Below are 14,270 nucleotides of genomic sequence, written 5' to 3'. Positions count from 1 at the left end.
TGCGGTACGCGGGCTTCTTACTGTTGTGCCCTCTCCCGTTGCGGAGCACAGGCTCCGGACGCACAGGCTCAGCAGCCATGGCTCACAGGCCCAGCCGCTCTGCGGCATGTGGGATCTTCCCGGACCGGGGCACGAACCCGTGTCCACTGCATCAGCAGGCAGACTCTCAACCACTGCACCACCGGGGAAGCCCGGTGCTACTTTTAAATGGAAAAATAAATCCTTTTTCTAGTAAATACTAAAGCCTTGCCCTAAGGTGAAATGAAGGGAAGAACATAATTTCATCTCAGTAGAGGTTTGTTACTGAAGTATCCATAGGATGTTGTTAAAAGGTAATTGCTCTACAGCAAAAGCTTGAGAAGGGGATTCTAAATTTTTATGAGACTCAGTGGATGCCAGGGCTTGTGGTTGGTTGGTTGTTTAACCACTATATTGAGATTTCCCATTCAGAAGCAGTTTATAATTAACAAAGCAAAGGTTGAGAAGACTTTTTTGGGCTTGTTTAGATTTTGCATCTTTTAGAATCCTGCCCCCAATTTTAAAATTAGGGAAAGGGGGCCAAGATAAAATTACATTTCTGTTTTGTGAAAAGTAATAAAAGAATTCATTGACAGAAATGGTATTTCACTGAAACGTTGAATGTTGTTTTTTTTTACATAACCATTTGGTGTATAGTAAACCAGAGTACCTATTCATGAAAAAGCCAAAGGGGAAAATGCCTTAAAAAATATTATAGATACTGAATAAAGGGGGATCAGTGAAGTTTACCCAGGCCTCCCCTAAAAGCCAGGATTCTAATTCCTCTTCAACGAATTATCTTCCCATCCAAAACCCGGGCTGCTCCCCCGCCCCCCCAACCCCCGCCAATAAGGGGGCCTGTATTCCCTCCTGAATACCAAGTGAGCCATTCAGCGCTTAACTCCACAAGTAACACAGAGTCCTGGCAAATTACGTGGTAGGTAAACATAGGAACAGGATACAGAATAAGTAAACATGAACAGGATACAGCTCTCTTGCGAAAAACAATTTTTAAGCCAATATTTAACAAATGTTACCCCCTAATGAAGCACATTTATCGGTTTTTCACAAACATTTGTTTTGTTTTAATACAAGTTCAACGCACACTTTTATCGTTTGCAGACATTTTATTCACTTTTACTTTAGCATTTGAGTTGCTTTGTTATATTTAAATTCCTCCAGTTTTAAAGTGCCCCTAGATAATTTTATAACAATGTTTCGAATTAAGAAGAGAAAAGGCTGCATTCAGTGTATCAAGGGTCAGCTTTGAAAAGATACTGTGGTTTCGCTGTTACGTTGAAGGAAAATGCTTGTATAAATCTATTAAGCGGTTAACTACTAGGTAAAATGGTGCTTTTTTCTGATTTCTTAGAGCTCTTTTGTTTTCTTCGCCATTAAGCTTATTCTGGGTTCGAAACAGGGTCTGCCCCGCAGATAATGATGCCTGTGGTGGTAATAAAAAAAAAGAAAAGGAATTTTAGAAATGCCTAGGGAAAAACTTTTAATGATTTGTGTGCAACCATTGTGGGTTGTTGCTTTTTGTTTCTTGAAAGCGCCGAAATCTCTCACACCAGGTGTTCCTCTTTCCACTACAGAACTTGGAGCCGTCCCACCGGGATTCCACCTGTCTCCCCTTTCAGCTCCCGAAGTTTCCTTTCTCGAAGGCGTAGGCGGCATTTCTCCTCGAGTGGATTCAACTGGCTTTTCCCGGAGGCCCGGCTCCACGTGACCTCCCCTAACACCTGTACAGCCACCAGCTCACAGCGCCCCCATCCTCTCCGCCAGGTACAGACCCAGCGTGGCTCCTCCTCCCCCAGGAGGTCACGGTCCGGGTGCGAGCCTCGCTCGGGCCGGCAGGGGAGGGGCTGAGCTACGGCCCCGCAGCCGCTGGAGCCCTTGCAGCCGTATTATCACATGACTCGACGGCGGCGGTAGCCTTGGCAGCAGCTGCGCCGGCTCCGCGGACTCGCCGGGTGGGCTCAGTTCCGCTCACGCAGGAGTCGAGCGCAGCAGGCGGGGAAGGGACCTGCTGAAGCTGCGGCCTCCCAGCCGCTCCCGGAGCGCCCGGCATCTCCCCCGGCCCGGCCGGCCCGCTCCATGCCGCTCCATTGCGGAAGTGTAGCGGGGGGAGGGGGCGGCGGCGGCTGCACTGAGCGCGGGAGGCCGGAGCTCGGCCCCTTGCAGCACTAGGCTCTGGGAGCAGCGCGGCGCGCCCACCGGCCCGGCTGCCCGTGCGCCCGCCGCAGCCTGCATGACCCGCGCTGCGCCTCGCCCGGCCCCAGCCGCCGCCCATTGCTCGCACCGCTGCTGCCGGGCACCGGAGTAATATGCTCACTCGAGTGAAATCTGCCGTGGCCAATTTCATGGGCGGCATCATGGCTGGCAGCTCAGGCTCCGAGCACGGCGGCGGCGGCTGCGGAGGCTCGGACCTGCCCCTGCGCTTCCCCTACGGGCGACCCGAGTTCCTGGGGCTGTCTCAGGACGAGGTGGAGTGCAGCGCCGACCACATCGCCCGCCCTATCCTCATTCTCAAGGAGACCCGGCGGCTGCCCTGGGCCACTGGCTACGCAGAGTGAGTGCAGCGACACCGGCGGCGCCCCTGCTCTCCTCGCGGCCCTTCCCCGCACGCTTCCAGCCCTCCTCTCTCCTTGTTCCTCGGCCCCAGGGCCCTCCGCTGGCCGCTGGCGTCCAGGCCTCGGCGGGCACCTCTTTACTGACACTGGCCATTTCTCTCTTCTCCCACTCCCCTTTCCCCCAACCCCGAAGGCGCGGCGTCTCCAGCCCGGGTTTGGGTGGTAGATGGGTGGGTGGCAGCGCTGGACCGTGGGAAAGCTAAGGCTGGACGCGGCTGTGAATCTGGTGGCTGTGACACTTGGAAGAAAGAGCGTGGAACAGCTCTGCTGAAGTTTGAAACACAGAAGGGAAATCTGGTATCTGTGCTCCCATTACCCCCAAATCTTTGTGCCTCCGCGTGAAGTTTGTGCGGTAGAGCTTGGAGGAACTGTCCCTGCGCCAGGGTTTGCGGGGTGGGGCGGTTGTCCGAGCCCTGGAAGCGGCCGCGGCCCCGTGCTTGGTTGCACAGTTCAGAAGGTCTCAGTTTCTCTGATTTCAGCCTAAGAGCTCATTCGCTTGTCCTTTAGCAGGTAGGAAAACCTGCGCCTTTAGTAAACGCCAATATTGTTTCCCCCTGTCCTTGGGGAGGGGGAAACTTCTTCCAGGTGTCTAATGATAGCATTTTGGTAATCAGTTTTGGCAATTAAGCGAGAGTTTGAGTGATCTACTATTTCAAGAACCGGTTGAGTTAGGTTGACGACCTGGAGTGGAACTGGGAAAGGAGAGAGGAAGGATTTTAATGGCCTTCCCCCAACCCTACGGCTACTCTTCCATTCACCATTAATGACCGTTTTATGAACGTTAGGGTAATGTTTCTTCCCCTATTCAGCGTTATGAAACTGGGAAACTCGGAAGGTGGAATTTAGCAGACCAGAGTTCCGGGATTAATAATGACCAGGTGGGTGTGCAAAAGTGCACGCAAACCCTTGGTGCCTGGCACACCTGCCCCTTTTCCTTTAACTTCATCCGCTCTATTATCTTGGCCCTCCCTTACCAGTGCACAGCCTCGCCCGCTGATTGGTTCATCGGGGAACCAATCAGCTCTCCCGACGCCTGGGCGCTTCGATGCTGACCCTGTTCTGGTGTCCCGGATACCCCCGAGCAGGCCTGGTTCCCGACGCTCCGGGTTCCCGGGTAAGGGTTGGTTTGGGAGACGCTCTTCCTAGAATCTCGAATTCTCTTCTCCTTTGCCTTTCATCATACAACCATTTCTCCACCGGCTGAAATAGAAAATATATATAATTGGGGATAGATGACTGGAGTGTGTAAAAACAGTGAGGACACAGAAGTGAGAGTGATGGGTGCTAAAACAATAAAATTTAACACATAATAAAGGGCAAAGCATGGTAGAGAACGGTGAGGTTGGGCAGGTAGAAAATATCATTATAACGTTTCAGGAGAAAGCCAAAGCAAAAACACCTGTGTGAGGCAAAAGTGCCTGCCAAAACACCAAGTACTGTTTCTCGATTGAAAAAAAAAAAGTTTAAACGACCATTTGGACCTTTGCAAGGTCAAAGGCAACTTGGAGGCATACGGTGTCCTACAATTCTGTAGGTGGGGGACCTCGTGCCTGTCAAAAACCTAAATGTGTAGGGCCCATTGTCACTCCAGTGGGTTCCCCAGGGCAAGGGCACCTATCTGAAGGGCAGAGAGATAAGAAGAAAGATGTTTAAAACACAGAATGTGGAAGCTACTTGGACACGCAAAAGGAGTACCTCAGTTAGCAGGAAGGAAAGGAAAGGGGGAAAAAAAACCCGTTTCAAAATGTTTGGATCCTATGACAAGCACACGATGTGCCAAGGGCTGTAAAGAATATAAGGGAATCTGAAATGAGACGTGTGGGAGGCGTAGTTAGCTTCCTTATCTCTAAGAAGCTTATCTTACCCTAGACTAGGACACGAGGGAGGTTCAGTTGTAGGTTCGAAAGGCCACTGTAAGATGTTTAATTATTAAAGCTAGTTATAAAAGTAGTACATACTTGTTAATTCAAGCAAAGACCTGTATACAAATGTTGTCTTGTCACTTCCCTCTGTCAGATGTTGTACTGTACCACTTCCTCAAACTTTGAACTATAGTTTATCTTCCTGCAAAAATACATCCTGAATGATCAAAATGGCTGAAATAGGGAAGACGAGAGACAGACAAGTAGGAACTGTGGTTACGGTCAGAGGCCACTTCCAGTAATACTGCCCAGGATATACTGGGAGGAGGAATTCTCTTTGTTCTGGAACGTACCTTAGAGGGATAGGATTGGTAGGAAGATTGCTCAGAGTGGGGATCAGAGGGGTGCTCAGAGTCCCAGCTTGAATCAGAAGCGGTTTGTTTCCAGAAAGTGAGCTACTTTCTAAGCCTTCCTGGGGAGGAAGAATTGGCATCACTTGGTGACTGAGGAGTTAGAGGAGAGTTGAACTCTGGTGTTGTTGAACTTTTGTATGGTAGGAAAAAAAAAAGGTGAGGGCTTCCCTGTTGGCGCAGTGGTTGAGAATCTGCCTGCTAATGCAGGGGACACGGGTTCGAGCCCTGGTCTGGGAGGATACCACATGCCGCGGAGCAACTAGGCCCGTGAGCCACAACTACTGAGCCTGCACGTCTGGAGCCTGTGCTCCGCAACAAGAGAGGCCGCGATAGTGAGAGGCCCGCGCACCGTGATGAAGAGTGGCCCCTGCTTGCCACAACTAGAGAAAGCCCTCGCACAGAAACGAAGACCCAACACAGCAAAAATTAATTAATTAATTACTAAACTCCTACCCTGAACATCTTAAAAAAAAAGGTAAAATGGTCTTTTTTGCAACATATTGTTAATTCCTTTAAGAAGGAGATACTCTGTAGGTTATAGAACTAGAGAATTAGGTTAAGTGATCCCTGTAAGATTTGGGGATCCAGAAACAGAAGTCCCTCATTTATTCAGTATTTATTGGCATTGTGCGAGGTGGAATTTCCTGCTTCTCAGAAAGCCTCCTATCGTGGCTGAGAAGTTTAGCCATTTGATTCAGGGCTATATGCTAGGTTGTAAAGCATTGTAGTTACAGATAACATCCACGGAGCTAAAATCTTTCCAAAAACATTGATTAGCAAGTTTTATTTTTTAGTTTGGTGTTGAATCACTGACTTAGCCTGTTAGACCTGTTCAGAGAGAGCCCATGGGAAACAATAGTCTGACCCAGAGACCTCACATGGTAGCTGCTTCCTTTCTTTTCCACAAGTTTAAATAACCACCCAAGTGCTTCAAGGACCCGGAAGTCAGTTCAGTTTTTAATAGGTTAGAAGTGCATTTTGACTTTTCTTCTTCTTGATTTTTTTCCCAACCTCTTTCCCACTGATGGTCAGTTGGATGTAGTGGATGTGGAGTTTGTGCCTGAAACTACGACAGTAGATAATGCAGAGAATATGCAGTGCTCTGTATATGAAAGCATCATATTCAAGTTTTATCAGTGGTAAATTTCTTTGCTTGTACAGAAAGAATAAATCATAATTATAGTATTACCTTATTTAGATTATATCTGTAACTATGCAATTTTTTTCCTATTACCTTTCTTATAAAAGTGCCCCAGACATGGGTATTTAAAGAAAGCTACTTTGAGAGTTTCTGTTAAATGTGCATTATATAAGTTCTTTCTGCCTCACGAAGTTCAAGATTGTGAAAATTTTGTTGAAATTTAACCTTATTTAAATCCAGCAAATGGCCCACAAGTATTTGGATTTATTTTGGAATCTATAGGCTCTTCCATCTCCCCAGTCATTGGCACTAATTAGCAATTACGAATAAATTGCATTAGTTGGCTGTGTATTGTTTTTTTTTGACATGTTTATTGGAGTATAATTGCTTTATAATGGTGTGTTAGTTTCTGCTTTATAACAAAGTGAATCAGTTATACATATGTTCCCATATCTCTTCCCTCTTTCGTCTCCCTCCCACCCTCCCTATCCCACCCCTCTAGGTGGTCACAAACCACCTAGCTGATCTCCCTGTGCTGTGCGGCTGCTTCCCACTAGCTATCTATTTTACATTTGGTAGTGTATATATGTCCATGCCACTCTCTCACTTCGTCCCAGCTTACCCTTCCCCCTCCCTGTGTCCTCAAGTCCATTCTCTAGTAGGTCTGTGTCTTTATTCCCATTCTCTAGTAGGTCTGTGTCTTTATTCCTATCTTACCCCTAGGTTCTTCATGACATTTTTTTTTCTTAGATTCCATATATATGTGTTAGCATATGGAATTTGTCTTTCTCTTTCCGACTTACTTCACTCTGTATGCAGCTCAATAACAAAAAAACAAAGAGCCCAATCCAAAAATGGGCTGTGTATTGCTGATAGCAGAGAAACCGCTATTTCTCCGACCGCAGAGCTCAGAAATCCCCTGCCCTTTGTTTTTCCCTTCTGGCCTCTAGTATACCCACCCCTCTTACACCTGGTAGCAGAGCTCCTCCCTGGGAACTCCCTCTTTGACTTTTGCAACTGAAGAACCTTGAGGTTCTCCACTTCTTGTTGGGTAAGGAGGAAAAGAAATGAGTGGGGTGTGGTGTTAGGGGGCTTTCACTTAACGGAGCTCTCCATAGCGCTTTTCTGCAGATCCATGCAGAGTAGCCTAAAATATTTCATCTACCTTTCTACTAACCTGCAGAAGGTATTAATTTCCTATTTGAAAGCAGGTGGGTAAGCGCTCCTCCATTTTTCAGATTATAATGAAGTCGTCCCCTCAGGGGTGGAGCTCCTGGGCTGTCCTTTTTCTTAGAAACATGGATCAGCTTCCTTCAAAGACTAGTGATGCTTCGGGTAGAGGATTTAATTATCGCGAGGGGTTGTGTTTATCCTGTGTTGCAGCCCCAGTTACATAGACATCGTCTCTGATTTTGCCCCACCACACGGTGCTTCCTTATTATATCAACAGTTACATCCATACCGACTGATAACTTAAAACTGACTGCATGATAGAATTGTTTTCTAAAAATGTATAATGTTATTGAAGATAACTTAGAAATTTGAGATATAATTGACATGACATACTAGTTTCAAGTGTACAGCATGATTCAATATATGCATGTACTGTGAAATAATCACCACAATAAGTCTAGTTAACACCCATCACCACACAGATAGTTTTTTTTGTGATGAGAACTTTTACTCTTAGCAACTTTCAAATATACAATACAGTATTATTAACTATAGTCACCATGCTGTACATTACATCCCCAGGACTTATTTGATAACTGGAAGTTTGTACAATTCTGTGTCTGTGAGTTCGGTTGTTTTTTTCTTTTCTTTATTTAGGTAAGAAGTGGATTTATTTAGAGAGAAACACACTCCACAGAGTGTGGGCCATCTCAGAGGGCAAGAGTGGCCAGTTTTTTGCTTCTTTAAGATTCCAAATGTAAGTGAGATCATATGGTATTTGTCTTTCTCTGAGTTATTTCACTTAGCATAATGCCCTTAAGGTCCATTCATGTTGTTGTCAATGGCAGGATTTCCTTCTTTTTTATGGCTGAATAATATTCCAGTATATATATGGAATATTATATATATGGAATATATATATATATCTCATATTTTTTTAATTCATCCATTGAGGGACACTTAGGTTGTTTCCATGTCTTGGCTGCTGTAAATAATGTTGCAATGAACTTGGTAACGCAGATATCTTTTTGAGTTAGTATTTTTGTTTCCTTCAGATAAATACCCAGAAGTGGAATTGCTAGATCATATGATAGTTCTATTTTTAATTTTTTGAGAGATCTCCGTACTGTTTTCCATATTGGCTACACGAATTTATCTTCCCATCAATAATGCACAAAGGTTCCTTTTTTTCCACATCTTTATCGACACTTGTTATTTCTCATCTTTTTGATGATAGCCATTCTAAGAGGTGTGAGATGGTATTTTATTGTGGTTCTGATTTGCGTTTCCCTCATGATTAGTGATATTGAACACTTTTTCATGTACCTATTGGCCATCTGTATGTCTTTGGCAAAATGTCTATTTGTATCCTCCACTCATTTTAAAAATCAGATTTTTTTTTTTTTTGCTGTTTACTTATATGAGTTCTTTATATATTTTGGCTATAAACCGCTTATCAGATATGTGATTTGCAAATATTTTCTCCCATTCGGTAGATTACCTTTTCATTTCTTTGATGGTTTCCTTTGCTGTGCAGATGCTTTTGAGTGTGATGTAATTCTACTTGTTTATTTTTACTCTTGTTGCCTTTGCTTTTGGTGTCAAATCCAAAAACTCATCACCAAGATCAATGTCAAGGAGCCTACTGCCTACGTTTTCTAGGAGTTTTATGGGTTCAGGTCTTACATTCAAGTTTTTAATCCATTTTGAGTTAATTTCATGTATGATATAAGGTAGTAATTCAGTTTTTCTTTTGCATGTGCTGTCCATTTTCCCCAACACCACTTATGAAGAGACTGACCTTTCCCCACTGTATGTTCTTGGCTGCTTTGTCGTAAATTAATTTACCATATAGGTATGAGTTTATTTCTGGACTCTTTTCTGGACTCTTTCTGCTCCATTGATCTACGTGTCTGTTTTCATGCCCATACCATACTGTTTGGATTTACTCTCACTTTATAATATAGTTTTAAATCAGGAAGTGTGATGCCTCCAGTTTCGTTCTTGTTAAAGATTGCTTTTGCTATTTGAGGTCCAATGTGGTTCCATCCAAATTTTAGGATTGTTTGTTCTATTTCTGTGAAAGATGCCATTGTAATTTTGATAGGAATTGCGTTGAAACTGTAGATTGCTTTGAGTAGTATGGACATTTTAACAATATTCTTTCAACTCATGATCATAGAATATCTTTTCATTTATTTGTGTCTTCAACTTAATTTATCAGTGTCTTATAGTTTTCAGTGTGCAGGTCTGGTCTTTTACCTCCTTGGTTACGTTTATTCCTATATTCTTTTTGATGCATGTAAATGGACTTGTTTTCTTAACTAAAAAATTTTAAAGATAAGTTAGTTTAAAAATTAAGTGTCTTTATAATTTTCTCTGATTTGCCTAATTTGAACAGAGGATTGATATTTTTCCCCCTTGAATTTATGCCATTCTCCCTCAGGAAATAAACAACATTCATCTGCTTCCATTACTTCTCTCATCCAATCAATGAAATAATTTCTTTCTTATGCTGGGTCCATAATATAAGACACAGTCATCATCCTCAAGAAAATCTTACGGCATAGTCTTTCCCCCTTTAGTGTCATTCTTTGAAATTAAATTGAAGTGAAATCATGGACTATTAAGATTACAAGAGGGGCTTCCCTGGTGGCGCAGTGGTTGAGAGTCCGCCTGCCGATGCAGGGGACACGGGTTCGTGCCCCGGTCCGGGAAGATCCCACATGCCGCAGAGCGGCTGGGCCCGTGAGCCATGGCCGCTGAGCCTGCGCTCCGCAACGGGAGAGGCCCGCGTACCGCAAAAAAAAAAAAAAAAAAAAAAAAAAAAAAAAAGATTACAAGAGACCAACACTGCGGGTGGGGGAAGTTGTTTGTTTTGTTTTTAATGTCTTAATGCTTCTGGGCAATTTCAAATCTCAGTATTTGGAGCCTTTAAGTCACACTAGGGAAGCAAATTGTTCTTTTCAGCAAGCATTATGATTAGCTGCGAAGCCCTCTGTACCTGAAGGTCGCCAGACCTTTATACATACCTGTATAAAGGTATGAATAAAGAAAAAATTATCCTGACGCTTGTTAAAAAGGTAAGAAAGACTTTATTCAAGACTATTGCAATAGGGGCATTGTATTAGGGGAGAGAGATCAGACTCAACTCCAACTACAGCAAAGACAGATGGAAATTTATAACCCAAGAACAGAGTGATGAGGTTTGTGGATGGAAAATTACTAAGAGGAAACGTCAAGGATAGGGGGATTCTTGCTGAAGGTAGGTCAAGGAATTATACATCAAAGGTAGGAGATGAGGAAATTGATGAGATATCAAGGGTGATCAGATTTGACTGCTAAGTAGGGACATAAAAAAAACCAACTTTCTACGCAGACCTCTTAGAGAACGGACTTGAGGTTATGGGGAGGGGGAAGGGTGAGCTGTGACAGGGCGAGAGAGAGTCATGGGCATATACACACTAACAAACGCAGTAAGGTAGATAGCTAGTGGGAAGCAGCCGCATGGCACAGGGATATGGGCTCGGTGCTTTGTGACAGCCTGGAGGGGTGGGATGGGGAGGGTGGGAGGGAGGGAGACGCAACAGGGAAGACATATGGGAACATATGTTTATGTATGACTGATTCACTTTGTTATAAAGCAGAAACTAACACACCATTGTAAAGCAATTATACCCCAATAAAGATGTTAAAAAAAAAATAGAAAAGGAAAAAAAAAAACCAACTTTCTTATTTACTATCAGCAACGGTTCATGAAATAAAGGATATTTTAAATCAGAAGTGTAGAGGCATATAATCTCAGCAAAAAGAACAGTTTTTAGTTTTTTGAAAACGCTATGCTCCTATTTTTCTAGTTTTTCACAGACTCAAAACCATGTATTTTACCTGTCCTGGGGGATTTCCAAGACCCTTTACAGTTGTAAACTTTGTGAGTTACTGGGATTAGGCTGAGAACCAGTGTCTTTCCTTCCAGGCTGTGGTTATTCCCCGTGGGACCTGCTGTCTCCTTTATTGTGATTACAATTTTGAATTCCCCCAGTACTTTATTATGAAAAATTTCAAATATCCAGAAAAGTTGAAACCATTATATACTTAGCACCCGTATGTGCCCACCATCTAGATTCTACAATGCACATTGTGCTGTATTTAATCATTTGCCTATCCATCAATCCATTCTTTTTATTTTTAAGTGTGTATTTCCTTTGGTCCAATGGCATTGATTTATGCTATTAAGTTATTTTCCACAGTAAATTAAAAGTTAGGTTGGAGTAGCTTTGACTTTCTCAGTCGAGAAAACCACCAAACCATTAGGTCCTCATCCATGTGAGGGGGGCAGGAGGGGACCCAGATTTAACTCTTCCAACTTGGTGCCCTGCAGATGCTCACTCAGTCCGTATGCTTTCCATAACTTAGCACTCACCTAACTGAGAGCTTTACATGGGGGCAAACTGAAAAGTAGAAATAGTTGACGCATCTCTTTGCTGTGCTCTTGTTCAATTAAATCAGTGGGAAATTGGTTTAAAACTTGAGTCACTCCTCTTTTCAGCTGGTAGCCAGTCAGATGAATATTATCTGAGGAGTAGTCTGTTTAGAAAAGACTTCAGAATGTGTCGCCTGAAAAGTGCTTAGTGAATAATAAAGACACCATTGCGCTGTGTTTACCTTACTTCTGAAGCAGATGTAATCCACTGGGAAATTTAGGGAAATTAAAGTACTTGCTTAATTGCTCTTTTTCCAGTGAGGAATGTGAATCCATTGTGCTTTCTTTGATACACAATTTCTGACTTAGTTTTCTTTAAATGACTGTAAAATTTAAATGCTTACCTGTATTTTCTTTCTATGCTTATTTATGAGAAAAGATAATGATACCACCAAGTTACATCTGTAGAGCTCTGTATAGTCCCTGCCATGTATACTTACATATAAGCATCTGTTAGCCATGTTTAATAAAAGGAAAATGAGGCCCAGAGAGAACGTAAGTTACTTTAGAATCTCATACCGCCCCGTGATCCTAGTTGTGACCATGGCTGAATCACTGAACCTGACCATTTGTTGTGTGAAATTTTTCATTAATAAAAAGGCATCATATCCTCATAAACAAAATGCCACAGAAGAGAATGTGTAATGTATTTAACTACTCAAAGGAAACTAATAAAGCCTAATCTCTAGGTGTCTTTAAATTCCGTAAGGGCAAATTAGCACATCAAGTTTTGTATGAAAGGATGCTTTTCAAAGCTTTTAAAAATAGTTCTACTGAGTATAATATACCTTTTAAAAATTAACTTTCTTAATATATGTGCATTTCCTATGTTTAACGGTCCAGATATTTTCAAAATTACCATCTTTTCCTATCTTCAAATTGCTTCCCCCCCCCATTTTAATGTTTTTGGAAACCCTGTAAATCTTAAAACCAATCTGTACATTTTATGTAGTGATGTTTTTCTAAAGTTAATAAATAGATCATGTGTTTTACTATTAACAGCTACTTAGACATGAGGAAATAGACTGAGGAATTTTGAATAATGAAGCCCAAGTCCTGAGTCAGGTTTTATGAGACAGTACTTTTAAAAATTACTTTGGGAATTCTGTTACCTAAGTTCTTACTTCTTACTTAAGCGCAATCAAGTCTGAATGGGAATGTTTCAACTTCGAGGGCCAGCAAGGCCAGCAGTGCTCGGAGTGGCCTTCATTTGCTGGTCCTTGGCCTCATGGGCTCCTGCAGGGCTGTCTTGGGGAGTGTATGCCTTGGTGTCTTGGACTAGTCAGGTCTAATGGAGCCTTGCTGGCTGGCTGGGCTGTGTAATGAATCATTGCAGGGCTGTGGGAGAGGTCAATTATTTGCCAAGGTGAGGTGACTGAAGTGATTCGTGAACTCTACTGTCCTTTCAGGGAGTTGACAGACAGACATCTAAGCTATTGAAGAACAGTGCCTTTCTACCAGATAACCTTTTTCATATAAGCATAGGAGGGGAAAAAAATCTCAAGTGATAAATTGATTTTTTAAATAAAAGTGCAGTGAATTATTGAATTGCTATATTTAAGTGGTTGGCCACGGTGTACTAATAGTCATGCTTTACCTTTTTGAAAAGATGAACATTGACAAGTTATGTTTAGAACACACAACTGGCAAAAATAAGAGATAGAAAATAAATGCTTAGTAGGAAGCAGATTTTAAGGGACGCTGAATATGGATAGCTCATAAGAGGATGTCAGGGGACGGAGGGAACCAAACTGGTATTACTCTAGAAAGAACTATTAAGTGGGTTTTTTGTTGTTGTTTGTTTTGTTTTTGTTTTAATATAGAAGAGGAAATAGCCACAGTATTTTGTTGCAAATAAATAGTCTATGAGGATACTATAGCCTAAAATATATGTTTGGGAAACACCAAGCGATTTTTTTTTAGCCTTTACCCCGTAAAGTAGGGTTTAGAATAGAGCCAAAGAGCCAGATTAGATGGCCTCTTGGCACCCTGCCCTGTGGTTATTAATAATGGGACCATGCTGCCTGGTTGTTAGAACCAGGTGTCCAGAGCTGGGCTGGTGATTCAGTGCAGCGGCAAATGGGAAGAAAAGAAGAATTGGCAACTCAGACTACAGCAGCTGGTGTTTATTCTTTAAAATATCCAGGTGCTCAGATGGGAATTGCAGGGGCCTGGCGTTGAAGCCCTGCCTCTCGTCCTCTCTCTGTGTCCCTGGTCATCAGGTCAGTGCTGACAGCGGCCACTTGGCCACGCTGGCCCTTTCCCACCTCGCATACCACCTGAAGTCCTGCCTGCTGCCTTGCCACCCTCAGGGGCACCACGAGGTGTCATTGGTCTTGGGTGTCATGGGTCTTCGGTGGTGCTGTGGATTCCCTGCAGTCCTGGTTCCCAACCTTCTCTATTATGCACCCATTTATTTATTTATTTTCTTGGATGGATCCCTCATGAACGATTTTGTCCGGCAAGCTGTATAAAAAAATAAGTATTGCTGCCCCTTAACATTTTTTTAACCAGACACAGTATTTTCTAACCAGTAGGAGGGGTGGG

The 14,270-nt window shown here is 43.1% G+C and overlaps 1 protein-coding gene across 4 annotated transcripts in view; it reads left to right on the top strand.

The window, feature by feature from the left end:
- Window positions 1–1,780: 1,780 nt before the first annotated feature.
- Window positions 1,781–14,270, top strand: part of PPM1H (protein phosphatase, Mg2+/Mn2+ dependent 1H) — a 264,421-nt gene continuing 251,931 nt past the window's right edge. The window contains exon 1 of one of the 4 annotated variants that reach the window (XM_067697206.1): window positions 1,781–2,590. In XM_067697206.1, the coding sequence (XP_067553307.1) occupies window positions 2,346–2,590 (245 nt within the window). In that variant the 5' untranslated portion in view covers window positions 1,781–2,345. The remainder of the gene's footprint in view (window positions 2,591–14,270) is intronic. The other 3 variants (XM_067697207.1, XM_067697208.1, XM_067697209.1) reach the window with 3 other exon arrangements.

This window comes from Pseudorca crassidens, chromosome 11 (genome assembly GCF_039906515.1).
Source record: "Pseudorca crassidens isolate mPseCra1 chromosome 11, mPseCra1.hap1, whole genome shotgun sequence".
NCBI classification, from domain to species: Eukaryota; Metazoa; Chordata; class Mammalia; order Artiodactyla; family Delphinidae; genus Pseudorca; species Pseudorca crassidens.
Note: the sequence above shows the minus strand (reverse complement) of the source record. Positions and strands in the feature narration are given on the sequence as shown.